Source organism: Myodes glareolus, chromosome 4, assembly GCF_982192425.1.
Source record: "Myodes glareolus chromosome 4, mMyoGla1.1, whole genome shotgun sequence".
NCBI classification, from domain to species: Eukaryota; Metazoa; Chordata; class Mammalia; order Rodentia; family Cricetidae; genus Myodes; species Myodes glareolus.
In genome coordinates, this window is record NC_142029.1 from 4,161,177 (window position 1) to 4,186,403 (window position 25,227).

The 25,227-nt window shown below is 47.0% G+C and overlaps 1 protein-coding gene across 3 annotated transcripts in view; it reads right to left on the minus strand.

The window, feature by feature from the left end:
- Positions 1-453: 453 nt before the first annotated feature.
- Mobp (myelin associated oligodendrocyte basic protein) overlaps positions 454-25,227 on the minus strand; it is a 33,980-nt gene continuing 9,206 nt past the window's right edge. Inside the window, exons 3-7 of one of the 3 annotated variants that reach the window (XR_015737649.1) lie at positions 14,570-14,779; positions 14,087-14,362; positions 9,211-9,433; positions 2,331-2,407; positions 454-2,212 (exon numbers count right to left, since the gene is read on the minus strand). Coding sequence is in view for 1 of the 3 variants with exons in the window: in XM_048423866.3 (XP_048279823.3) it covers positions 14,083-14,362; positions 14,570-14,775 (486 nt within the window). In the remaining 2 variants the exon portion in view is untranslated. Of the gene's footprint in view, positions 2,213-2,330; positions 2,408-9,210; positions 9,434-14,082; positions 14,363-14,569; positions 14,780-25,227 lie in introns of those variants that run through there. The other 2 variants (XR_015737650.1, XM_048423866.3) reach the window with 2 other exon arrangements.

Genomic DNA, 25,227 nt, shown 5'->3' on the forward strand with positions numbered 1-25,227 from the left:
GCCAGTTCACAGTTAAATGATGATAGTGATCGTGAAGTGTGGGGCACTGGAGAGTCAGCCCTGTCACCCCTTCCCATTCACACTGTGAAAACCATGCCGTGGGAATATTTCCATTATGGGAATTAGCAAACGCTGTGGCCCAGGGCTTCCTACCTCGAGACCCCAACAGCTCCAGGCACATGCCGCAGTTTCTCCCAGAACATCAGATTAATGAGCATCCTGAATAAGCTACCATTTGTCAGCCATTGTGGCTACGGATGCCTACTCAAGAAACTGATGAAGAACAGCTTTGGGGGTTTTATATAATGTCACTAGTATTTACTTGGAAATGTTCCTCAGGATCAATGTTACACAGAAAAACATTACATAACTATCACACTGTGTTTCAGTTTCAATGCCCAAGGCACAAGACGCTCAGCTGACCCCACCAGCTTCAAGCAATCTCCAGGTGGGTTTGATCCATCCCCAGATTTTATTTCTACAGAAAACAGACAAAATTTAGTAGTTTCTGGTTATTCACGTTAACGGGCTAATATCCGGTGCTGGGTATGGGTTAACACACACTCCATGTCTTGGGGGTGGTGTGGAGGGGAGGGTAAAATAGCGAGCCCTGGGGATGGAGTCTCGCTTTGCTAAAATCAAGACAGCTTCCTGAATGTGTTGTGCAAGGCTCACCAGGGGGCTACTGTGTGCTCCTATCCCATTTCCGTTCTTCCCAGCCCAGTTACTCAGGAAGGTGATGGCCGTGGGCAGCTCACCGTTAGAACCTGTTCCTCAGAGGCGTTGTCACCTTAGATGTTCATGTAGCACCGGAGGTTCTGCATGAAGTTGTTACACAGTTAAATTCCTTGCCTTCTCATTGGAGCTTCCACGGGGCCACAGTGCCCTCCTGTTAGGAATCCAGGATCCTTTGGGTACCCTGGGACAGTATTCGGCCTGCTTCTTCTTGCTGGGGCGCAGCATTCTCAGCCATCTCTTCCTTCCTCCTTGCTGTCTTCCTGCCACTCCAGATCCACACCTTGAACACGCCCCCCATCCTTGCACTTGAATCTGAACCTTGCCAGCTCTGGCTGTGAGGATGCAATGGTGGCCTTCGGGGTCTTCAGGCATCTGCCTGTGCTTGGCCATGCCAGCTCCCAGCACAAGGTCATTCTTGATGCTCCTCTAGTCCCTACACCACGTTTCCCTCCACGCTAATACTGTCCGTTTTACATCCCACCACATTCCCCAACATCCTATTGTCCCTTCCTATCTACCTGTTCTGAAAGGAAAATTTGAGAGCTGTGTTCCAATTGACTCCCTTTCCTCCCATGTCAGGAGCCATCACAAGTCAAGGACTCTAGCCCAGACCCAAAACTGATTCAAAACAAATGTTTTTGGTGTTTTAGATTTATATAACCAACAATGGAAGCATCCCAGGCTGCTGACAAATTTCCCATTTACTCTCTCCAAACAAATGTATGTCCAGCTGGTAGTGTTAAATCATTCCTGAGTAACTTTTAGGCGGGGTTATTTATTCAAGCCAGGAATTATTTCTTATACTTTTATATCTGAGAGGATTTGTTTTTAATATCTTTGTATTTTACTGTCATTTTTAAATCCTGTGGCATTATAGAAAAAGTATGAGATCTTATGACTTCTTGTTGAGCAATAACCAATATAAAACTGTGGGCTGTCAATATTTATGCATAGGATGTCGTACTGGACTTACTGCCTGATGCTTGCTTTGTAGAGTCCTTGCCTTGCTTTCTGGATTTACCTGCTTGATATGGTCTATCTGATGGATTGACTTTTAACTGCTGTTTAGGACGTTATTTGCAACATCCCAGAACTGATTCTCTCATTCCCCTGTGGGTAGACGTTTCGGTTAGTTATATTCTATGTTCCTCTCTTAACTACAAACCTTGATCTTTTAAACAAGTTTGTGCATTTCTCTCTTCTCTAAAAGTGTGTAAGTTCTCTCCAGGATGGATGCCTAAAATCATAGTTACTTGGTTAGAGGTTTTAAGATATCCTTCCTGGCTAGTGTCCTGGAGTACAGTGGTGTTATGGCATGTGTTATGACAACGTACAAATCCCATCAGTAGCTTCTAGGGCTTTCTTCACATTAGTGCTGGACAGTTTCTCTTTTATATTTGCCATTTGGATAGTTGTGCAACACGAACTTGTTTTGCACATCCCTGAAGACACACGAATCTTCAGATAGAGGTACCTGAGTCGGATAAACAGACATAAATCCATACTTAATGACATCACAGTCATCGTATGTTCAGAACAGGGATGATGAGGAAAATCATTTTAAAGTAAACGAAGGGAAAGCAGAGTCTTACCATGAGTCGAGAAGATTGACAGCAGATCTCTCATTGGCAGTTATAGAGGGAAGCGATGGGGTGGTATCGTCAAAGTGCTGAGGGGAGAGAGAAACTGTCAGCTAGAGTTCTAAATGGAGGCGTTGAGTCCCCAATTTTCTCCTGGCGGTTGCACCTCTGCGTTTCCCATGGGCTGCCTGCATTCTTCAGAAGTGGGTACCCCACTCTCATGAAAGGGATGGGCATGACTGAGAAGGAAGAAGGAGAACCCCTGAACCCTGTGGCCTTTGGTCATTCAATCAATCCCAAGGGTAGGGAGGTCAGTACGAGGAGCAAGACCCATGGACGCCGCTATCCCAGAAACCAGCTCAACCAGGTCCCGCCAAGCCTTGGAGATGTAATTTGTTTGTTTCTGATCCTTATATCTGAGCTTCCTGGGAAGAACATTTCTGAGATTTAAACAAAAGAAGATATGCCAAATAAGACTCAGAGAAAATAGTACAACATAAGGGGTTATAGAGAGAGCTGGCAAGATGGCTCAGAAGGTAAAGGTGCTTGCTGCCAAGTCTGTCAACCGGAGTTTGATCTTGGGTCCCCTGTGATAGAATGAGAAAACTGACTCCTAAAAGTTGTCACCTGACCTACACATACACACACACACACACAACACGCACACACACAAGCACGCACAAACATACACACTAAATACAAGTTCCAGCTAGATTAGAAACACTGTTTTAGTTTACTGGCTATAGCTGTAGACTTGGTAGAGGCAGCCACAAAAGCATAATAGACCAAAGCATTGCGCTCCCCAGAGAATGAATTTGGTAGACCTACCTGCCAGCAACTTTCCCACCCAGGAAATAGAGGAACTCAGTTTCTCTGTGCGTGTTCCCACCCTAAGCACAGAAACCACACAGACCCCCCCATGCCCTTGTCTTGCATGTGTATGCTTTATTTGGGATGAAGAAACAACACGGTAAATGAAAATGACAGAACCACAGGGCTGGGCAGTTTCTGGAAGGTCCTGCAATCTGAGTTCTTCACTGAATGGGTAAACGACTCAAAGGTCGCAGGCTGAGCTGAGAGAATGATATCACTGCTTAGTGCCAAGACCACAGGCTGAGCTGATGGGATGACATCACTGCTTAGTGTCAGATTTAGGGAAAACCTGGATCTGCTAACTCGGAAGTCACCTCCACTTCCCCATGACACAACATCACAACCTCCATGATGTCCCTCGGAAAGTCAGCCACCATCTGAATATGCTACACTGTTGGGCTCTAAGCTCTTTCTTGGTCTACACAACAGCACTGTGGGACGGGCAAGGCAGTTACCACCATTTTCCTTCTACCAGTCAAGAAAGTGAGGGGTTAAAAGCCTTGTGCAAAGTCCTGCTGTGTCCCAGTTTCGTTTCTGTTGATGTGACAGCAAATCTTGATTTAAAGAGAAAGGAAATAAAGAAGGAAGGAAGAAAAGAAAGAAGGAAGGAGGGAGGAGGGAGGGAAGGAGAAAACTTTGGGGGAGGAAAAGTTTATTTTGCTCACAATTCCAGGCGATAGTCCATCGCTGCAGGAGCTAGAGACAGCTGGTCACACCACATGCCCAGTCAGGGGCAGAGAGAAATGAACGCAGACATGCTTAGTCTCAGCCAGCTTTCTCCACTCTGATAGCATTATTTTATTAGCATGCATGGGCAGCCCATAGATGGCAGTTCTGTTGAACTTGTCCATATTGGACAAATTCATGGTCTAAGTTGATGGGGACGACTGACCAGGTCTCTTCCTCAACAGGGCACCAGATCTCATTACAGATGGTTGTGAGCCACCATGTGGTTGCTGGGGATTGAACTCAAGATCTTTGGGAGAGCAGGCAGTGCTCTTAACCACTGAGCCATCTCTCCAACCCCCTCTGATAGCATCCAGGGCCCTAAATCCAGGAGTAGGGCCAGCCACTTACAGGCTGGGTCTTCCCTCATCAATTAATGAAATCAAGGCAGCCTCCCCCCAGACATGCTCACAGCCCAACCTGCTCTAGACAACCCCCTCTCTGAGACTGTCATGCCAAGGAATACCCCCCAGACATGCTCACAACTCAGTCTGACCTAGACAACCCCTTAGTGAGACTATCATGCCAAGGAATACCCCCCAGACATGTTCACAACCCAACCTCATCTAGACAACCCCCTCTGAGACTGTCATGCCAAGGAATACCCCCCCAGACATGCTCATAACTCAGCCTGACTTAGACAACCCCTTAGTGAGACTGTCATGCCATGCTCACAACTCAGCCTGCTCTAGACAACCCCTCTCTGAGACTGTCATGCCAAGGAATACCCCCAGGCATGCTCACAATTCAGCCTGCTCTGGACAACTCCTCTCTGAGACTCTGTCATGTCAATCATCGGTACATTTACATTATTGTTTCATCAGCCAATAAGAGCCCATCGACCACGACATGGTAATGAGTAGACCTGGCTATGAACCTGAGGGCCGACACTTCTGCTTCTGTCTTTTAGATATAGTATAACAGTGTTTAGGTTTCTGGATTCCAAGATAGATGGGCTCCTGTAAACTATGAGTGAAAAGTAGAAATTCTTTCACCCCTACAAGACTTTAAATAAGGGACTGACATCTTGAGACAAGTAAATTATATATTTTTGAATAAAATTATATAAACAAGTCTGATTTTGTTTTTAGTCATTTAAGATTACTGCCCTGGGATGGGCAGTAGTGTAATACACCTTTAATCCCAGTTCAAGACCGGCCTGGTCTGCTGAGCGAGTTCCAGGACAGGCTCCAAAACAGAGAAACCATGTCTCAAAAATACAAAGAGAAAGAGAGGTGGGGGGATGGAGGAAGGGAGGGAGGGAGGGAAGAAGGAAGGAAGAGAAAATACAAATGCATTCAAAAGTGGGGGAGAGATTAGAATAAGCTTTTTAGAGGTGATTTGGAGTGACATCTTTATAATCCTCCCCTCTGCCTTCATTCCTCCTGTCCCCAATGCCACCACCTCCCCCCACCCCAGAGTGAACTGGCTGCCTTGGGTCCTACATAAGGCACACAGGAAACTGATGCTTCAGGCAAGGGCCGCCCACACCCCACCAATGAACTCGAGAACTAGCTGTAATCTACAATTCTCTTCTCTTTTTCCCCCTTTCCAATCAAAGGGCCCCTTTATTCATGGGGATCCCCCTCACTGGTGTCCCCAAGCTCCCTCCTAGGTTCTTAGCTCCATCAGTTAATGGCCCTGTGCCTCTTCATCACACACACTACCACTTCCTTCACCAGAGCATTTCTTTGTGGGTGGGGGGCAGTAAGGGTTATGGTTTTTTGAGACAGGGTTTCTCTGTGTAGCCCTAGCTGTCCTGGAACTCACTCTATAGACCAGGCTGGCCTCAAACTCACAGAGATTCACCTGCCTCTGCCTCTCGAGTGCTGGGATTAAAAGTGTGTGCCATTACAACCCCTCAAGAGCATTTCAGTGTGTTCAAACAGCTCCCGAGTTACCGACCCAAACCCTGCCTGCCCTTTAAGGCCTTCAAGGCCAAGCTGAGGGTGCTGCATTTACACTCATGAATTTCTGCTCCTCTTTCCCAATTTCTTTACACAGAGGGAGCCCTGCCAAGGTCACCAGCAATTCATTATGAACTACAATAGATGCCTCTGATTGATCAAAAGAACTCATACTTTCGAAAATTATTTTAAGGCTTTTTTTAAAAACAAATAAACATTCTTCCAGTCAACAAGTATTTATTGAATCCATATTAGTCCCAGACAACTGAAGATGGCATAAATCAATTCTGGCAGACATGGGGTTTACATTAGATAAGGCATTGACGTAAGAACTAAACAATAAGTAAGTGAACAGGATGATTCCAGAAGACGCAAACAAAACCTAGAGAGACAGAGTCGGGTGACGTGGGAGAATCTCTGATGATATTTGAGATGAGGGCACCTGCGCACGAACCATGGGCCAGAGCAGGACAGGGTCTGAGCAGGAAGCTCGCAGCCCCAGAACGAGCACCGAGGATAGATGGCCACATTTGTACACAAGAGAGAACAGAAAGAAGAAACCATGATGTCTTGCTGGGCAAGGAAAGGGCTTCTGAATCATGGGCAGGATAGGCCCGTCCTAGAAGAATCACGAGTCTGGGGTGCTTTCATTCTCTTTTTCTGTGTTCAAGTGTATGTGTGATGTGCATGTGCTCATGTGTGTATGTGTGTGCACACACGTGTCCAGGGGGCATGTGCATGGAGTCCCTGAGGCTGATGTTGGGAGGCATCCTCTATCTTCCGCTGTATTGGCTGAGGCAGGGTTTCTCTGTCAATCCCAGAGCTCACTGATGTGGTCAGTTGTTGGCTGGGGTTTCTGTCCTGCCAAGTCCCACAGTCGCTCAGTCCCAAAGAAACACACAGAGGTCTACATTAATTATAAGCTGGCTGGCCTATTAGTTCAGGCTTCTTATTAACTCTTATAACTTATATCAGCCCATAATTCTTGTCTGTATTAGCCAAGTGGCTTGGTACCTTTTTTGGTGAGGTGGTCTCATCTTGCCTCTTTTGTGTCTGCGTGAAGACTGCAGACTGACTCTTTGCTCTTCCCAGAATTCTCCTGTTCTCGTCGCCCCACCTACACTTCTGCCTGGATACTGGCCAATCAGCGTTTTATTAAAAATAACACAAGTGACAGGGTGCAGACCATTGTCCCACAGCAGTTAGTCTTGCTAGGGAGGGTGCTCAGGGGATCTCCTGTCTCCACCTGCTGAGGCTGAATTTGAGGTGGTTTCAGGGCCACCCACACCCACTGTGTGGGCCATGGGAATCTGAACTCCAGTCCTCATGTTTGCAGGGCAAGCATTTTTAACCAGAGTCATCTGCCAAGCCCTGAGCCTGGCATCCTTATGAGCAGAGACATGGCCTCCTGTCTCCTAAGCAGAAAAGTGTTGGGAGGGGCGAGGAGCAACATGGTGAGCATTCGTTGCTTGTAGTGTAGAGGATGCTGAAATTGTTCCTGGGGCAGATCCAGATGGAGCCCGAATAGAGACGGGTCTCCAACTCCTCTCTTTCTGCCTCCACCCCCACCAATCAGGGCTGAGTAGGGAAAGTAGCCCAAGCGGAGCACCTATGTAGCCTCTGAGGGGAATGTAGTAGAACCGTGAGTTTAGGTCAGGGCTCTAAAGCGGTGTGCGTGCCAGTGTGGACTTTTCATGGTGAGCTTCCATGGCTGAGGTCTTCAGGGGGACAAGCATTAACTTGGGACTCGGAGGAGCCCTCCAGTATTAGCACTTGGACAAGAAAATGAAAACTGGCCAATAGTCTCCCAAAGTTACTCCCAACACACACAGGGGCACACACACACAGAGGCACACGGGCACACGCACACACAAACACACCGGACTACAAGAGTCCAAGGCAATCTGAGGTGCTTCCATTTGGCCCAGTCTCTGTCCTCACAGCAAGTGCAGACATGAGGTACAAGCAAGTGGGGTGGGGTGAGGGTGGGTTTCTGGGGTCCAGAACAAGAGTGCATACTCAGGGTCATTCTTTCCCAGAAGTCTGAGGCTACAGATCCTGGGGACAGACCACGGCAAAGAGAGGGAAATGAACCCCCAACCCTACTCACCCTATATAGTTGGGCCCAGAGCCCCTCATGTGGGGACAGCCTTGAACTCAGGGAAGAAGTCTTGGATTATAGCTCCCTACCCCCCAAACACACACTCTTTACTCTCCTTTGCAGAAAGCCAAGTTTCTTCCCCATTCTTCTTGGTCTGTTTTTACCACAGATTTAGATGTGGAGAGCCAGCCAGGGAAAACCCTGGGGTGCCAGTCCCCCCCCCAGGAATTTGGAGAATGTGGATTGGAAAACAAAACTCCAGAGCACTCTTTCTAGACCTATGTAATGACCTAGAGACATCTACCTGGGCTCAGGGTCCCTCACTGGAGGGCAGAGGATGGGACAACAGGGCTGAAGCCATAAGACCTTTCTAGCACAGAACTATCCAGGTGAGTGCTGACTCTACAGGTGACAGAGCCAAGCAGGTGGTATCCAGGTGAGTGCTAACTCTACAGGTGACAGAGCCAAGCAGGTGGTATCCAGGTGAGTGCTAACTGTACAGGCAACAGAGCCCAGGTGACAGCTAACTGTACAGGTGACAGAGCCAAGCAGGTGGTATCCAGGTGGGTGCTGACTCTACAGGTGACAGAGTCAAGCAGGTGGTATCCAGGTGAGTGCTAACTCTACAGGTGACAGAGCCAAGCAGGTGGTATCCAGGTGAGTGCTAACTGTACAGGCAACAGAGCCCAGGTGATGGCTAACTGTACAGGTGACATGATTCCAAAGGCAGTGCTTTAAAGAGGTTGTTCTCACCCAGACCTGGGCAGGAGTTGATGCTCGCCCTGCCCTGTGTGAGGATGGAGACAGGGGCCCGCAGAGGGAGACTGGGGCCGCAGTTGTAACCTTTCCTCTGTTTCTGATACAGGTTAGCTACATCTGACTTAACATGACTCTGGGGACATCTTAGCACTTAAGGATCGTATGACAATTTGTACCTTATCTGAAAATCACCTGGACCTTCACCAGCGTGCACTCTGGCTCTGACCCTGAGTAAGGACATTAAACAGAAAGCACATGGCATAGGAACAGGAGGAGCCAGACAGAGAATTAAGAAGGAAAAGGTTGAAGGATCAAAGCCAGGTTCAGTCACTGGATAAAGGGGTACAGCGGAATAAAGAGATGGAGGAATATGTGTGGATTAGCTCTGCAGACCTTTGCCAGAGACCCTGGAGGCTTCACGCACCTGCCAGAGAGCAAAGGGCTGCGGATGACACCAGAAGGCCCCTCTCCTGAGCTCTGGAGCCCAAGGGTCCTCAGTGACTATGGTACAAAGGGCCCCCCTCACCTCCAGGCAGGCTGCCCTAAGGCTCCCACACCGTGAGGACTGAGGGCATCTGTAGCTGTCACGTCAGCAGGCGTCTGACCCTGCATCATCCTTGAGACCAGATAGTTTGTCTGAGGGCAGATGGCTTGTGAAGTAGAAAGTCCACAGGCGGAGGCCGTCCATTCACGGGAAATCCCTTCTTGGTCACTTTTTTCTTGGGGTTGACCTGCTCCTCCTTTTCAATCTGATTTACAAAGAGAAAAAGAAAATTTCATGAACTGGCAGGTGATGCCCACTTCCTGTACAGTATTTAATAAAATTGTGATTTCATGGACCTTTCTCAAGGATGTATTTATTTTTATTGTGTGGGGGCGGGGGGAGAGAGAGAGAGCGCGCATGTGTGCACACGCATGGGAACACCATGTGCATGCAGTTTCCACAGATGCCAAAAGGGGGCACCGGAACTAAAGTTACAATTTTGAACCACCATGTGGGATGCTGCAAACTGAGCTCAGGTCCTACAAGAGTAGGAGGGACCTTAAACCACTGGGCTCTGGTGCTGTTTTTCTCCTCAGAAATCAGCTTTAGAGCCCTTCTCTTGGTTTCTCAACTCTTGTCATCTCTGGCCAAAACAGACACAATTTTTTTTTTCCTGGGTTGAGCCTAGGAAAGATAACAGTTTTTAAAAATCCTCCTGTTTCTATGCATAATGATTTTTGGTTTTCTGGCTATTTGTCACCCAGTTTTGCAACACGAAAGAACGCAAGGCAGTGACAGTACATTGCACTCCTAGAACAGAAACAAAAGGCATTTCACTACTCGTGATGGTTGATCTTCACTGTCAACTTGCCTGGATTTGAGTCACCAAGGAAACACACCTCTGTGTCTATGGGGATGTCCCCAGAAAGGTTTAAATGAGAAGACTCAGCCTGGGGTGGGGGGGGGCACCAGCTCATGAACTGGGTCCCTGGGACGAATAAGAAGGAGAAAGTGAGCTGAGCACCAGCGTTCATCTCTCTCTGCTTCCTGACTGCGGACACCGTGTGACCAGCTACTTCACACTCTTGCCACCATACCGTGACATGAGGGACTGTGTTCCTTCAAATTGTGAGTCAAAAGAAGCTTTCCTAACGCCACTTTCCCAGATACCTTGTCACAGCAATGAAAGCAGTGATGGAGGAGCTGGAGAGATGGCTCAGAGGTTAAGAGCACTGACTGCTCTTCCAGAGGTCCTTGGTTCAATTCCCAGCTACCACATGGTGGCTCACAGCCATCTGTAGTGAGATCTGGTGCCCTCTTCTGGCCAGCAAGCATACAGACAGACAGAACTCTGTATACATAATAAATAAGTAAATCTTTTTAAAAAAAAGAAAGAAAGAAAGCAGTGACAGAAACCACGGCTGTAAACATAAACATGCTCACATACATATAGAGTATGTGAACTCTGTTATAAAATTCTGATCAGGTTAACATGTCCCTGATTTGATAGGAATGAACTATGTTCAAAAGATAAGCAACATTTAATAAATTTATTACAAATAATATAGGCCCAGCCAACGTAAGCCCTGGTCACAGGTTTATCTAAAAACTTAAACTCAAGCCTGATGCTGTGTCAGACTGTGAGGCCGCATTTGGTCTGAGTCACTAACATCAGCCAAACCCTGAGCTGGGCTCTGGAGGGATGAGTGTAAGAGTGCCTGAACCTGATTTACACACAGTCCTGCAAGGAGACACAAGTAAATAAACCCATGCACAAGCGTAAATGTGTCAAGAAGGCCCAGCAGAGGACTGCTCAGCAGGTCGTGAGACAAACGGCTCTATCAGGGCTCCTTACCAAAAGAGGAAGATTAAAGGACGGTGGCCCATGAGAGTCAATCCTCATATAAAATGTCCTCATTTTACTCTGGTGTAGCTTTGAAAGTTTCAAGTCACAAAAATTTTCCATTTGGGCGGAGGGCTCCCTCCAAGAACAGACAGGCTCTACAGGCTTGTCAGAGTCAAATTCATCACATAACCTGAGTCCAAGCACTCCAGTGTATGCCTCTCACTGAACACCAGGGTGATGCCAGTATCTAAGGACCGACAATTGATGATGTCAGTATCTAAGGACCGACAATTGTTGACGTCAGTATCTAAGGACCGACAATTGATGATGTCAGTATCTAAGGACCGACAATTGATGACGTCAGTATCTAAGGACCGACAATTGTTGACGTCAGTATCTAAAGACTGACAATTGATGATGTCAGTATCTAAGGACTGACAATTGATGATGTCAGTATCTAAGGACCAACAATTGCTGCCACAGAGAGTCTATCAGGGATTAGGACTTCTGTTAGCATCCCCAGGCACGTCTGGGGCCATTCTCTAGCTTGACAATAAACCTTGAAGACACTAAGCTATATTTCAAAATATGTTTTCAGCATAGATAGCAGCTCAAAACATACACACTTAAGTACACAGATAGAAATAGAAAATGCACAGCTGTCTCTACTGAAAGACATGATTATGATGTATAAAATCCAGGCTCTACCAGAAAAAGCTAGAATAAGTGAAATCACAATACATAAATCAAGGTACAAAAATAAACTATCTTACTTTGTACTGTTATTAGTGGACAGAGGAAATTGAAGGTATAAAAAGATACTTTTTATTGTGTATCCTGATTTCCCTGGGCTGTGGATCGAATCTCATAGAGTAGCAGTGTCTTACAGGGGCAGCTCAGTCATCTTGGAACCTTCACATTAAGTCCCAAATCTTAAAGACGTGGAAAAGAATAAACTAAACGGACGTGCCAGGACCACTGCCCACAGAGAAAGAGATGCTCCTACCTTCCACTGAGATACTGGAAACCAACCCACTCATTTCTAAAATCAGATTATTCTCTGCTTTCTGGAGAAGAGCTATTCAAAAGATTAGTATAGATCCAAAAAGGTCTTTGTCTAAATTGTTTGATCCCTCCACACAATACCTGAGCATCAGCATCATGTCTGAAAGCGTGTCAGCTTCAGAAAATCTCCTTTTAAACCTTTTTTTAAGGCCTCGCTACCCTGATTGAGTATAAGTTGTTCCTATTAATTAACGCCTCTGATTTGAGATAGCCAATCAAATCAATAAAGGAAATAATGTAGTGGTTAAAATATCTATTCTATTGCGCTACCTTACAACCTCTGAGATTCAGAGAAGGGAAAATGAGTATCTTGGATGGGGCTCAGAGGGTGCATGAGAGCCATGGACGGTAGGAAGCTGGTCCTGATTCCCAGGGAGGTAGGACACACACACAGCCTGTGGAGACATCTTGGCTGATGTCTCTGAGCCTGGTGACCATAGTGAGTGAGGCTGAGTCCAAACAAACCTGTGTCTGAGATGGGATTTATCCTCATTGTCTTCTATGTCCTTTCCATTCCAGCTTGACCTCCAACGACCTGAAATGTCACGGACTGACTTTCCATAAAGGGCTGCCTCTCCTGTATAAACTCACGGCCTCAGCTCTGCATTTTCCAGCCCCTTCTGTGTATCAGAAGTTAGCTGGCTGAACCAACCTCTCACTGCAGCCTCTTGGAGGGATTTTGTGACCGGTCAACCTGGATTCACTTCTCCACTAAGCTTTAAGTGAGCCGTAGCCAGCTAGCCCCTTTGCTAGGTGAAACTTGTGACCTTGCATCTTGCCAATGCTTTCATTTGGGGACATCACAATCATGGCAGCTGGCAAAGATGACGCGGGTCCTTTATTTAGGGATATCTAAGTTAGGTTTGTTTGCCGTGTCTGAAAATGAAGACACCCCCAAACTTCACTGGTGACCCTTGAACGTGCTCTCAGGAGGGTTCTAGAAGTCTGCACAGGGGCTGAGCAGCAGAGCGGAGAGGAAGTAGGCCCAGCTGGTGCTCACCACCGACTCAGCAAGCAAATCTATTTGCAAATATTAAAATGTTGCTGGCAGGGAACAGAGAAGTTTCTGTCTTCCTTAAGTTTTGCAGTAGACCTAAAACTGTACCAAAAAAAATAAAGTCTGTAGAGAAGACAAGAAAAGAAGGAAGAGGAGGGGTTGTCAACACCAAACATGGCGTCCAAGCTTTCTTGGATCTAAAACAGGAGGATCTTAATGAGTTTACAGAGTAAGCTCCGGGCTAACCTGAACTATGGTGTGAGACCCTGTCTCAAAAAGAAGAAATGGGTCCATCTGAGGTAGAGCAGGACAGAGCCTCCCTGGCCGTCCTTCTCCAGTTTGCCTGCTCCAACCTAACTTTCTGTGAAACCTCAAGCTCCCATGGCAGAGCTGGGACGGCTCTGTTTTGGGGCTCCCACAGGCCACAGACCTCCTGAGTAAGGCAGTATTTCAATGTTTGCATCATCATCAGCTGGTCTCTTCCTTGATACAAAGAAATCACAGATTATATTCCTCTCCCCAGTACAGCATATCAGACGGCAGTACGGTTTGCTGAGTGACAGACTGAGCAAACAAAGGAGTGTCATTGCCTCGGGGGCTAATATGTGGTGACATATGTCAGGAGGGTGAGCAAACGGAGCACTGGGCTCTCTCCTTCCACACATGCCCAGATACAGAGTCTCTTCTCCTCCTCTCTGGGGTACAAAGCGGCAGCGCGGATCAACTCCGTATTCTCCGCCTGCCACTGTGGTCAACAAATAGTATGAGCTGGTAAATTAGCGACCCGCAGTCCTGTGGGATGGCACAGACAGAGCCATCTGAAGTGAGGACCGAGAACATCTGGGAGGAAAAACAGAAGCCAGGCCGGGTGTTTCAAACAAGAGGGGGTTTAATGGAGGGAGTGGATTACACAGGCTTGGTACTGTGGAGAAGTCCCCCAGGTTAGTACGCGCATAGAGCAGCTACTGACCTCAGGCTAGGGGGAGACAAAAGGCAAGAGATGGTGTTACCAGAACCTAGGCGCTCTAGTGGGAGACCCCCCACGGCTGGTGCCTGGCCCTCTGAGGGGGCTGCTGCGTGCTGGTGGCTTGGACTTCTGAGGGGGCTTCTGCTTGACTGGTGGTGGTCGGACCTCTGGGCGGGGACGCGGCTGACGCTCAGTCCTCGAAGGGGACCTTGGCTTGGCTGGCCTCGGAGGGGACTTTGGCTTGGCTGGCGGCGCTCTGACCACCACAGGGGACGCAGCTGGCTGGAGCTTGGGCCTCTGAGGGGACCTGGCACGGCGGCTGGTGCAGAGAGGGCCAAAAGAAGCTGGAGGCTGCGGCCGGCCGGGCTCTGCACCTTGCTTAAGGGATGCTGAAAGGAGCTAGAAACAGCAGGAAAGCCCTGCCCTCCCGCCCGCCTTCTGCTTGCCCTCCAGCGCCTTCCTAAGAGTGCTGACAGTCACGGAGCAGGGGAATGTGGCGCAGACCTGGCCCAGAGCCCACGCTCACCTGGTCTTCTGGCAAGCGCAGCAGATCCAGTCCTCTTCCTTCTTCTGGTAGAAGCAGCCGCTCTTGCAGATGCTGTACTTGCGGTCCACGATCTCGCGCTTGGAGTTGAGGAAGGTGAAGGGTGGGCAACAGTGGATGCTAAAGTGCTCCGAGAACTTCTGATTCTTGGAGAGCCTGGGGCCCTCCTTGGCCATTTTCTGACTCATCTCACTGGACACCATCGATAGGGGGAAGGGGGAGACACAAAACAGCCCATCAGGGAGGGCGCTTTTGCTTCAAGTCCACATTGGACACTGCTTTGTGGAACAAACATGCAGAACTCAGGTGAGGGCGTGTGTGTGTGTGTGTGTGTGTGTGTGTGTGTGTGTGTGTGTGTGTGTAAGATATGTGTGCATGTATAAACACATGCATGTAGTGCCCTCAGAGGCCAGAAGAGGGCCAACATGTACATAAGCTGTTTCACACGTATGTTTGGACATACTGTGTGTGTGTGCAGGCACATGTGCATTCGTGAGCACACACATGTGGAAGTCAAAAGTTAACATCAGGTGTCCTCAATCTAACTCCACTTTATATATTAAGGCGGGGGTCTCTCACTGAACCCAGAGTCTGCTGGTTATACTAAGTCACCTAGCTAGTTTGCTCCAGGGCTCTCCTGTCTCTGCCTCCTGGCACGGGAACTACAGGCAGGTTACCAAACCTGCTCACCTAGCCTGTAATGGATCCTGGGGACCAAAGTCTAGATTTACAAAAGGTCTTTCCTCCAACAAGCAAAATGAGTTTGTTGTTAAAACCATAATCAATGTTTGTGTGTGTGTGTTTGTGTATGTGTGTGTGTGTGGTGTGCACATCGTGGTGATGTACACGTGTATGTGGGTACCTGCACAGAAGCATGTGGAGGACTAAAGACATCAAGTGTTGGTCCTCAAGAGCCATTCTTTATTTTCTATTTTATTTAATTAATTTACTTTCTTATTTTTGAAACGGAGTTTCTTTCTAGTCTGGAACTCATGAAGCAGGCTAGACTGGCTGCCAGTGAGCCCCAGGGATCTGCCTGCCGCTGCCCCACACACACACACACACACACATCACTGGAGTTACAAGCAAGCCCCACCATACCATGCTTTTTTAAATCTATGTTCTGGGGATTGAACTCAGATCCTCACGCTTGTAAAGCAAGCACTATAGCGACTGAGTTATCTCTTCAGTCCTTCATACGATTAACAAATACAACAAGAAAGACTATCCTGTTGGGCAGTGGTGGTGCACGCCTTTAATCCCAGCACTCAGGAAGAGGAGGCAGGTAGATCTCTGTGAGTTCAAGGCCAGCCTAGTCTATAGAGTGAGTTCCAGGACAGCCATGGTTACATAGAGAGACCCTGTCTCAAAAAGCCAAAACCATCCAGCTAGATCAGCAAGCTTGACTCTCAAAGCAAAGTGCTGAGCAAAGGAAACCAGACATGCAAAGAAAATGCCAGCTTCCTCTTTATATGAGGTTCCCAAATAAGCAAAACTGACCTGTGGTGCAAGGAAGCAGAGCATGGCTACATTTGGAATTCACGGGGCTGAAACCCTTCTTTGAAGGAAGGAGACAGTCACAGTACTAAGACACAAATGCTAATAGTGCTAATAGCACGGAGACACAAACACTCACACAGCACATGGGTGCTAGGATGACTTCATCAAGAGGTGACAAAGGTGCACCGGTGGTGAACATCCCAGCTCTCAACACACTCAAGGTCTCTCTCTCTCTCTCTGTCTCTCTCTGTCTCTCTCTCTCTCTCTCTCTCTCTCTGTCTCTCTCTCTCTCTCTCTCTCTCTCTCTCTCTCACACACACACACACACACACACACACACACACACACCTCCGGCACTCCAGGAGGTGAAGAAAGAAGAATCAAGAGTTCAAGGTCATCCTTGACTAGATAGGAAGTTCAAGGCCTGTTGTAGAACATTATTTTAAGGTGTGTGACTTTTGTTTATGCTGGGGAACACTTGTTCAATGATGTAAAGATGTGTCGCTTTTGTTTATGCTGCACCTGTTTAACTCTGTGAAGCTGTGGTACTGTGCCTGTCTGCAACACCTGATGGTCTAATAAAGAGATGAACGGCCAATAGCAAGGCAGGAGCAAGGACAGGCAGGGCTGGCAGGCAGAGAGGATAAATAGGAGAACCGAGGAAAAGAAGGAGCAAGAGAGCAAGGAGAGGAGAGCTTCAGGGTCAGCCACCCAGCCACACAGCCACACGGCCGCCCAGCCGCCCAGCCGCCCAGCCGCCCAGCCAGACACAGAGTAAGAGTGAAAGTCAGATGCACAGAAGAAAAGGGAAAGCCCAGAGGCGAAAGGTAGCCGGGGATGTTGAAAAGCTAGCGAGAAACAGGCCAACCCAAGGCCAGGCATTCATAACCAAGAATAAGCTTCCATGTACGGTTTATTTGGGAGCTGCATGGAGAACCCCAAGAGTAAAAAGTCAAGAGAGTGAAGATAACAACACAGACCCTGTCTTGAGACAAAGCAAACAAAGCAGTAGCTGTGCAGTCAGGTGGTCTGGCAGGCAAGTCTGATGACCTTGTGTTTGATCCCCAGAGACCACAGTCCAGAGAACTGACTTTCAGAGGCTGCCCTGCACGTCTGTCGCAAAACAAGATTTTCATCCAGGCGTGGTGGTGCACACCTGTAATATGTAAGGCAAAGGCTGTACAGGAGCACACCAAAGCTTTGTACAGCGATCACACACCAATGAAAATAAAAGAACATCAAAAATCCATATTGGAACTGAGAAAACATGGATGAATGAAAATAATGAACTCTGAGATTCTCACTTCCTAGTGAGCCACCGTAAATGTCTGAACACTTTTCCCTCGAGAGTGTTTACATGTAGAGATACAGTTAAGGGCTGGAGGAATGGCTCTTCACTTAGGAGCACTGGCTGCTCTTCTAGAGGACCCAGGTTCAGTTCCCAACACCCATGGCACCTCACAGCTATCTGTAACTCTAATTCCAGGAGATTTGCTGCCCTCTTCTGGTTTCTACAGAAACCAGGCACACACATGGTAAATAGACATGCATGCAGGCAAAACACCTGTACACATAAGAAGCAATTTTTAAAAGTAATTTTTTAAATTAAAAAATACACAGTAAAGAAAAAGTAGACAATACTTTTCAAATTTATACACTACAGTTGGCATTATTATTTTTAGTTTAATGTCATAGATTTTGTTCTTACATAGTTTATCATGATTTTTTAATCTGTTATCAAATTTCCAAAGGTATAAAATATTTTTGTTATATTGATGTCTCATGTCAATGTGTTAGCTAAGAAGAGTAACCACATGATCAACTCTTTGATATTGGCCTAGTGTATATTAAGTGTTTGTTAGGGCCCCATATTTGATTTAAAACATTGCAAGTTTCTGGAAACAGTTTGCAATTGTCTAGTATCCTCGTTAGCTTTAACTGCCAGCTTGACACAGGCTAGAGGCCCCAGGGAGTCTCAACTTACAACTGCTCGGATCAGTTGCCTGTGGCATGTCTCAGGGGGACTGTGTTGATTGCTGTTGCTGCAGGAAAGCCACAGCGGGCAGCACCATTCCCTAGGCAGGTGGTCCTGGGCTGTATACGAAAGCTGGCTGAGAGGAAGCCATCAATCAGCATCCGTCCCTGGTTTCTGCTGCACATTCCTGCCTGGGCTCTTTCCACAACTTCCTTCAATGACAGACTACTGTTTGGATGCTAAATAAAATCTTTTCTTCCTTCAGTTGCTCTTAGAGTTTTATCACAGCAAGAGAATAAAAGGAATCCTCGTGGTAAAGGGTTTTTTTTTTTTTTTGCTTTTTGTTTGTTTGTTTTGTTTTTGTTTTTGCGCACCAGTGTAATCGGACAATTCAGTCCTGGGTGTAGTAGTTATCTTGGATCATGGTTCAGTCTCACAGAGCAGGTGTTCCAGCTCAATCTGCCTGTTCTCATCTCCCAAGAAACAGGATCATTTCCAGTCCGGGGACCTCACCACATAGCCTCTGCCTGTTCCCTTCCCACTACACAGCTCACCTTGCCTGCGTGAGACCCTGCCCAAAGGGAAGGCTCCTCTTGGAGCCTTCCAGAACCTTCCTTTTCCTAATCAGTAAGGCTCTCTCCTCCCTCCTCGTGGCCTGACTTCTGATATAATTCTAGAAGCTCTAAAGACAGACGCATGCGCACACCCAGGGAGATGCAGTGTGAGGAGGAAATAGCAGGAAAAAAATCATATCCACGGCAGCAACAAAATCCTGAAATACGCAGGAATAAAGAGAAAACTAAAATGTATAAGCTTCGATGGGGAGAAAATTAAAACTGCGGAGATAAAAAGATGAATAAATTAAAAAGTGTATGTAGATGGTAACTGTCTGTATTGTAAAGACACGAGTTTCCAAAGACAACTCATGCATGCTGGGCACTCTTCTCACTAACACAAAGACCTTACGCAAAGGGTTCCGTCTGCACCCACAGAGCAGACGACGGACTCTCGGGTGGCCCTTAGCGCGTGGCTCTAACAAGGAGCAAATGCCTAGGAATCGTGGAAAGAGTCTAAACCCCCAAATCGCAGAAGTGAGGACAGAGTCCCTCCCGCAGCCAAGAAGCTCCTTGCGCTCAGTGGCTGCTGGAGAGGCAGCACGGTGTGACGTCGTGTATGGTAGCACGGTGTGACGTCGTGTATGGCAGCACGGTGCGACGTCGTGTATGGCAGCACGGTGCGACGTCGTGTATGGCAGCACGGTGCGACGTCGTGTATGGCAGCACGGTGCGACGTCGTGTATGGCAGCACGGTGCGACGTCGTGTATGGCAGCACGGTGCGACGTCGTGTATGGCAGCACGGTGCGACGTCGTGTATGGTAGCACGGTGTGACGTCGTGTATGGTAGCACGGTGTGACGTCGTGTATGGTAGCACGATATGACATCACTTAAAGGCAGGCTTCATGCTCCAGAGCAGCCGGCCAACACAAATTAGATTCCATGTTTTTGGTGGTGGGGGGGAGGAGTTGGTAAAGGGGAAAGAATAAATTAAAATACATTATATGCATGCCTTTAATCCCAGCACTCTGGAGGCACAGGCAGGTGGATCTCTGTGAGTTCGAGGCCAGCCTGGTCTACAGATCTAGTTCCCGGACAGGCTCCAAAGCTACAGAGAAACCCTGTCTCAAAAAAAAGAAAAACAAACTTCTCAAAAAAAAATAAATAAAAGTATTCAAAGTGAAATAAATTCTGTTTTTTTTAAAATATTTATTTATTATGTACACAGTGTTCAGTCTCCATGTATGCCTTCAGGCCAGAAGAGGGCACCAGATCTCATTACAGATGGTTGTGAGCCACCATGTGGTTGCTGGGAATTGAACTCAGGACCTCTGGAAGAGCAGTCAGTGCTCTTAACCTCTGAGCCATCTCTCCAGCCCATAAATTCTGTTTTAAAGTCTGAAAAAAAGTAACAACTGGGGGGCTGGAGAGATGGCTCAGTGGTTAAGAGCATTGCCTGCTCTTCCAAAGGTCCTGAGTTCAGTTTCCAGCAACCACATAGTGGGCTCACAACCATCTGTAATGAGGTCTGGTGCCCTCTTCTGGCCTGTAGACATATAGACACAGACAGAATAGTGTATACATAATAAATAAATATTTTTTTAAAAAGTAACAACTGTTCTCACACCATACATGTATCAAAATGTGTCCTGAGAGCCAGAGTTTAAAATGATCTGACACACTGTAACACCAAGACTTGGGACTGGGCAACATGGGGGTCATAAATTAAAGGTCATCCTTGGCTATATAGCAAGCTCCAGGCCAGCTCAGTCCTCATGAAGCTATTTTATTTATTTTATAACATATTTAGTATTACATGTTACATGCAACATATTTCAGCATACTACAATAAATACCACAGGTTTTACAACAAATTAACTAATAAAGAAACACAAAACCGTCCAGCTACGGCCTAAAACTAGACAGATGCAGCAGCAGGGGGGAGGCTAGAACTCCAAAGCAGATCCACATACACAAGAAAACGTAGTGTGTGGCAAAGATGTCCTAAATCAACATCAGAAGAAAGGGGATTCTTCATCAAGAAAGCTAGCACAATCAGTGCAGCTTGTCATGGCCAAAGGAATCAAAATTAAACCACTCCCCATCAAAAGACACAGTACGGCAGCCAAGAGAAGCAACATCAGAACAATACAACACATCATATACAAAATTTCTTTTTAAATTTCTCCATGGACATTTTCCCGCATGTGTGTGCACCATGTGCATGCCTAGTGCCCACAGAAACCAGAAGAGGGCATCAGATTCCCTGAAACCGGAATTGTGAGGGTTCTGACCCACGGTGTAGGTCCTAGGAATCAAATGGGAAGCTTCTATTGGAACAGTGGTGCTCTCAACCCAAACCCAGAGCTCTTAATTACCGAACCATTTCTCCAGCCCCCAACCCAGCACTCTTCATTACTGAACTGTCTCTCCAGCCCCAAAACTTTCACATTTTTGCCTGTCTGATAGGTGAAGAGTTTTGTAATACAGGCTGGACAAAGAAAATTTAATTTCAGGGTGGTTTGAATGTGAAAACGCTGTGAGTATAATGTTAACGTACTATATCAACAAATCAAAGGGAAGATGACCAGGGGTATATTAAGGAAGCATCTACTGGGGGGACTGAGTAATGGTTCAGCTGGATCTGAGGACCTGAACTCAGTCCCCAGAGCCCACATAGAACTGCCCAGTGTGTGTCCCACTGGGCAGCATTCCTACAGCAAAATGGGAGATGGGCACCGGAGAGTCCCAGGAGACCCATGGGCCGGCTAGCCTGGGCAGCAGAAACCAGAAGGACCCTGTCCCAAATAGAGTGGAAGATGAGTGCCCACGCCTGAGATTATTATCTGACCCCATGTGTCCATATTCACACACACACACACACACACACACACACACACACACACACACATTAACCACTAAAATAAGTTAAAAAGAAATTGCTCAGTGAAACTCAGTGTCCACTCCCGACCAACCTCTCACTAAGATAAGAACAAGATGTGATGTCTAAAAAGCATGGCATCCTAGCCAGACCTGAAGAAGGAGGACACCACTGGCCACCACTGTCAACCAACGGTGTGTTTGAAATCCTAGCCGGTACGAACATCTTTAACTTAATAATTGGGCTGGGGAGTTAACCCCGTCAGGGAAGCGTTCACGATCCACACATAAAGACCCAAGTTAATCCCCTAGAACCCACATTTTAAAAGCACGAAATAAAAAAAAAGCCAGGTGCACTGATGTGTCTATAATCGCAGTGGTGGGGCGGCGGAAACCAAAGAATCCTTGGGGCTGGTTGGCCAGTCACCCCAGCATACTTGGTGGGTTCCAGGTAAACGTGGAAGAGCCCATCACAAACAACAGCGCAAACACTGTCCTGAGGGATGAGACTCAAGGTTGGCCTCTGGTCTCTGCACACACACACACACACACACACACGAACATGTAACATCCATACACATATCAAAATATTCTTATGCTATCCAACTCTACAAACAGTCATTAAAGAAGGGGACAGAGAAAGAGAGACAGAGAAAGTCCAACAAGACTCCTGACACAGGGACAGGGATGGCTCAGTGATTAAAGATCATGGCTTTCCTTCCAGAGGACCCAGACTTGATGTCCAGCACCCATGTGGCAGCTCACAATAATCTCTGTGGTAACTTCAGCTCTGCGGAATCTGTTGGCCTCTTCTGACCTCTGTAGGCACCAGGTATAAACGTGGCACATAAGACATACATGTAGACAATTGCCCGTACACATAAAAAAAATAAATAAATTGAGAGTATTTTCAAAAAGATCCCTGACATACATAGGTCAACATACAAGAATCCAAATATTTGCAATGTATTATATATTATATTATATATATTATATTGCCATTTATATATTTATAATATATAAAAGACACTATTCACACAGACCATAAGACCACTGGACATCTACAGGTAGAAATATATCAGACAAAAGAAATAAAAAACTTTCCTTAAGAAATGTATGCAACCAGGGATGAAGAGATGGTTCAGCAATTAAAGACACCTGCCTCTCTGACAAAGGATGTGGATTCAAATCCCAGCACCCACAGCTTCCAATCCATATAGTACACATGCATACATGCAGGTGCTCACACAAATACATAAAAGAGATCAAAATGTTTTAAGCTACAAAATTTTGAAGGCATAAAAAAATATTTAATACCATAGTATGCTTAACATCACCAAGTAAATCTACATGGTTAGTGTAATTCTAATCAATATCAGACTTGCATGTCTGATAGTTCATCCCATAGTTCTTGGGAAAAGCATGAAGACCCAAGAATAACTGAGATAGCTTTGAATAAGAAATCCATGTCATACCAAATATTAGCATTCACTGTGGGCTGCACTAGCTGCAGCAGAGACAAGGACACACACTGAGACATACTGAATAAGAAACCCACGCCATACCAAATATCAACCCTCTATGAAATGTACTAAGCACACATTAGCTTGGGGAAAGACGATAGATCAGTGAAAGAGGGTTGAGATTCAGTGGAGATCCCCGTATGTAGAGTGGCGTGGTCACAGAGGGAACATTTAAAATGACCAGTAGGTGACTTGGTGGTTACTTTAGTCACCAATTTAACTCAATCTAGAGGCGCTGGGGAAGAGAGTCTCAATGAGGGATTGTCTGGATCTTGCTGCCCATATGAGCACATCTGTGGGGATTATGTTAATGAATGTGGAAAGACCCACCCACTGTGGGCAGCACCACTCCCTAGGCAGGAGCTCATGGTCTGTATAAGAAAGGGAAAAAATGTCTGGCAGTGGTGGTGCACACCTTTAATCCCAGACTCAAGAGGCAGAAGCAGGTGGAGCTCTCTGAGGAGTCCTGGTCTACATAAGTCCCAGGACAGCCAGAGCTATACAGTGAGAACCTATCCAAAAAAGGAGAACGAAAAGAAAGGAAAGGAAAAGGAAGGAAAGAGAAGGAAAGGGGAGGGGAGGGGAGGGGAGGGGAGGGGAGGGAGGAGAGGGGAGGGGAGAGGAGGGGAAGGGGAAAGAGGGAGGGAAGGAAGGAAGGAGGGAAGGAAGGAAGGAGGGAAGGAAGGAAGGAGGGAAGGAGGGAAGGAAGGAAGGAGGGAAGGAAGGAAGGAAGGAAGGAGGGAAGGAAGGAAGGAAGGAAGGAAGGAAGGAAGGAAGGAAGGAAGGAAGGAAAGAAGAAGCTGGACTTGTACTTTATACCATGTGTTTGCTGTCAGCTCAAACTAGGATCTTTGAGACATTTGTGACGTCATGCTCACAGTCAAGATAGCAGAGCAAACACAGGGTATGAAGCACAAGTGGGCATTGTTGAGTGATGTGTGCACTTTCTTGTCCTAGTGATACCACAATCACTCAACTTTGCAAATGGAAGCTACAGAGAAGTCACCTGAGGGCAGAGAATTGGGGAAAAGGGGTGCCAGGACCCCAACCAAGGAAAACTGGGATAGATTAACTCTGATGTGATATCATTCTAACACAAAAAAGAAGAGTAGGAAGAGAAATGGCAGGATAAGGAAGAAGACAAATCCTAAAGACTGCTTCATGGATCAAGAGAAGTCACTTTACGGTGTTGTCCCCACTAGGGGAGGCAGGCACCCTCGGTGGTGACTCCCACATCAGGGCACCTTCAGAGTAACCTTCGCCTCTTTTCAGCAAAAACATTATGGCACATGTAGATCATGCCCATAGGTGTTCCTGTCCATCCCTTTCATCTTCAGACATAAGCTCCATGGCCCTAACCTGAGCATTCTTAAGAGGGTGCTCCTTAACTGAGCATGCTCAGGAGTGAACGCCTTAATCCACAACGCTCATGATGTGTTCCTTAACTGAGCACGCTCAGCAATGGGCCCTCCCTGTATGGATCTGAATAAATCCCCATGCTTCCTTTGTTTAAGAACAGCATGGCTTTGGATGTCACACCAGAACTCTCCTTGCCTGTGGCTGGTAAGAAAGCATCCTCCATTTTTTCGTGCCTCGGTTGTGTGAGATATAAACACATCTCCTTCAGTTACGTAATAAATTAAAGCTACAAGGTTAGAGGTGTACTCGCCAGTGTGTAGAGGTCAGAGGACAATTTTCCAGAGTTGATTCTCTACCTCCGGCTTACCTGTGTCCCAGGAGCACCGTCAGGCTGCTAGGGTTGACAACAAGTGCCTTCCCCCGCTAACCCATCTTCCTGGCCCAGCTGGTAGTTATCTACAGATTTGTTCAACTCCGTAGTACTCAGAGAAAATGCAATAACAGCAAGGGGATGTCAGCTCATGTCCATCCTGATGACCCGCAGGAAAGGAAGCAGCGACATCAGCATAGCAGAGGAGGGCAGCCAATGGGATGTGCTGGGGCTGTGCACTGCCTGCTGCTGACGCTCAGGCTGTGAGCCTTGGGCTGTCAAAGAGCCCGACTCTTTGCACAGAAGGAACGTGTGCCAGGCTGGTACCCACCTAGTGTCTCTGCTGTGAAAACAGTGATCACGGGGCAGAATAAATCCGCCACTCCCTCAGAGAATGTTAGCAGCTCCTAATGCTACCAGGTAATGGACAAGGCCATACAAACGCTTATTTTGAATGAGGAGCCTTTCTGCAGGCAG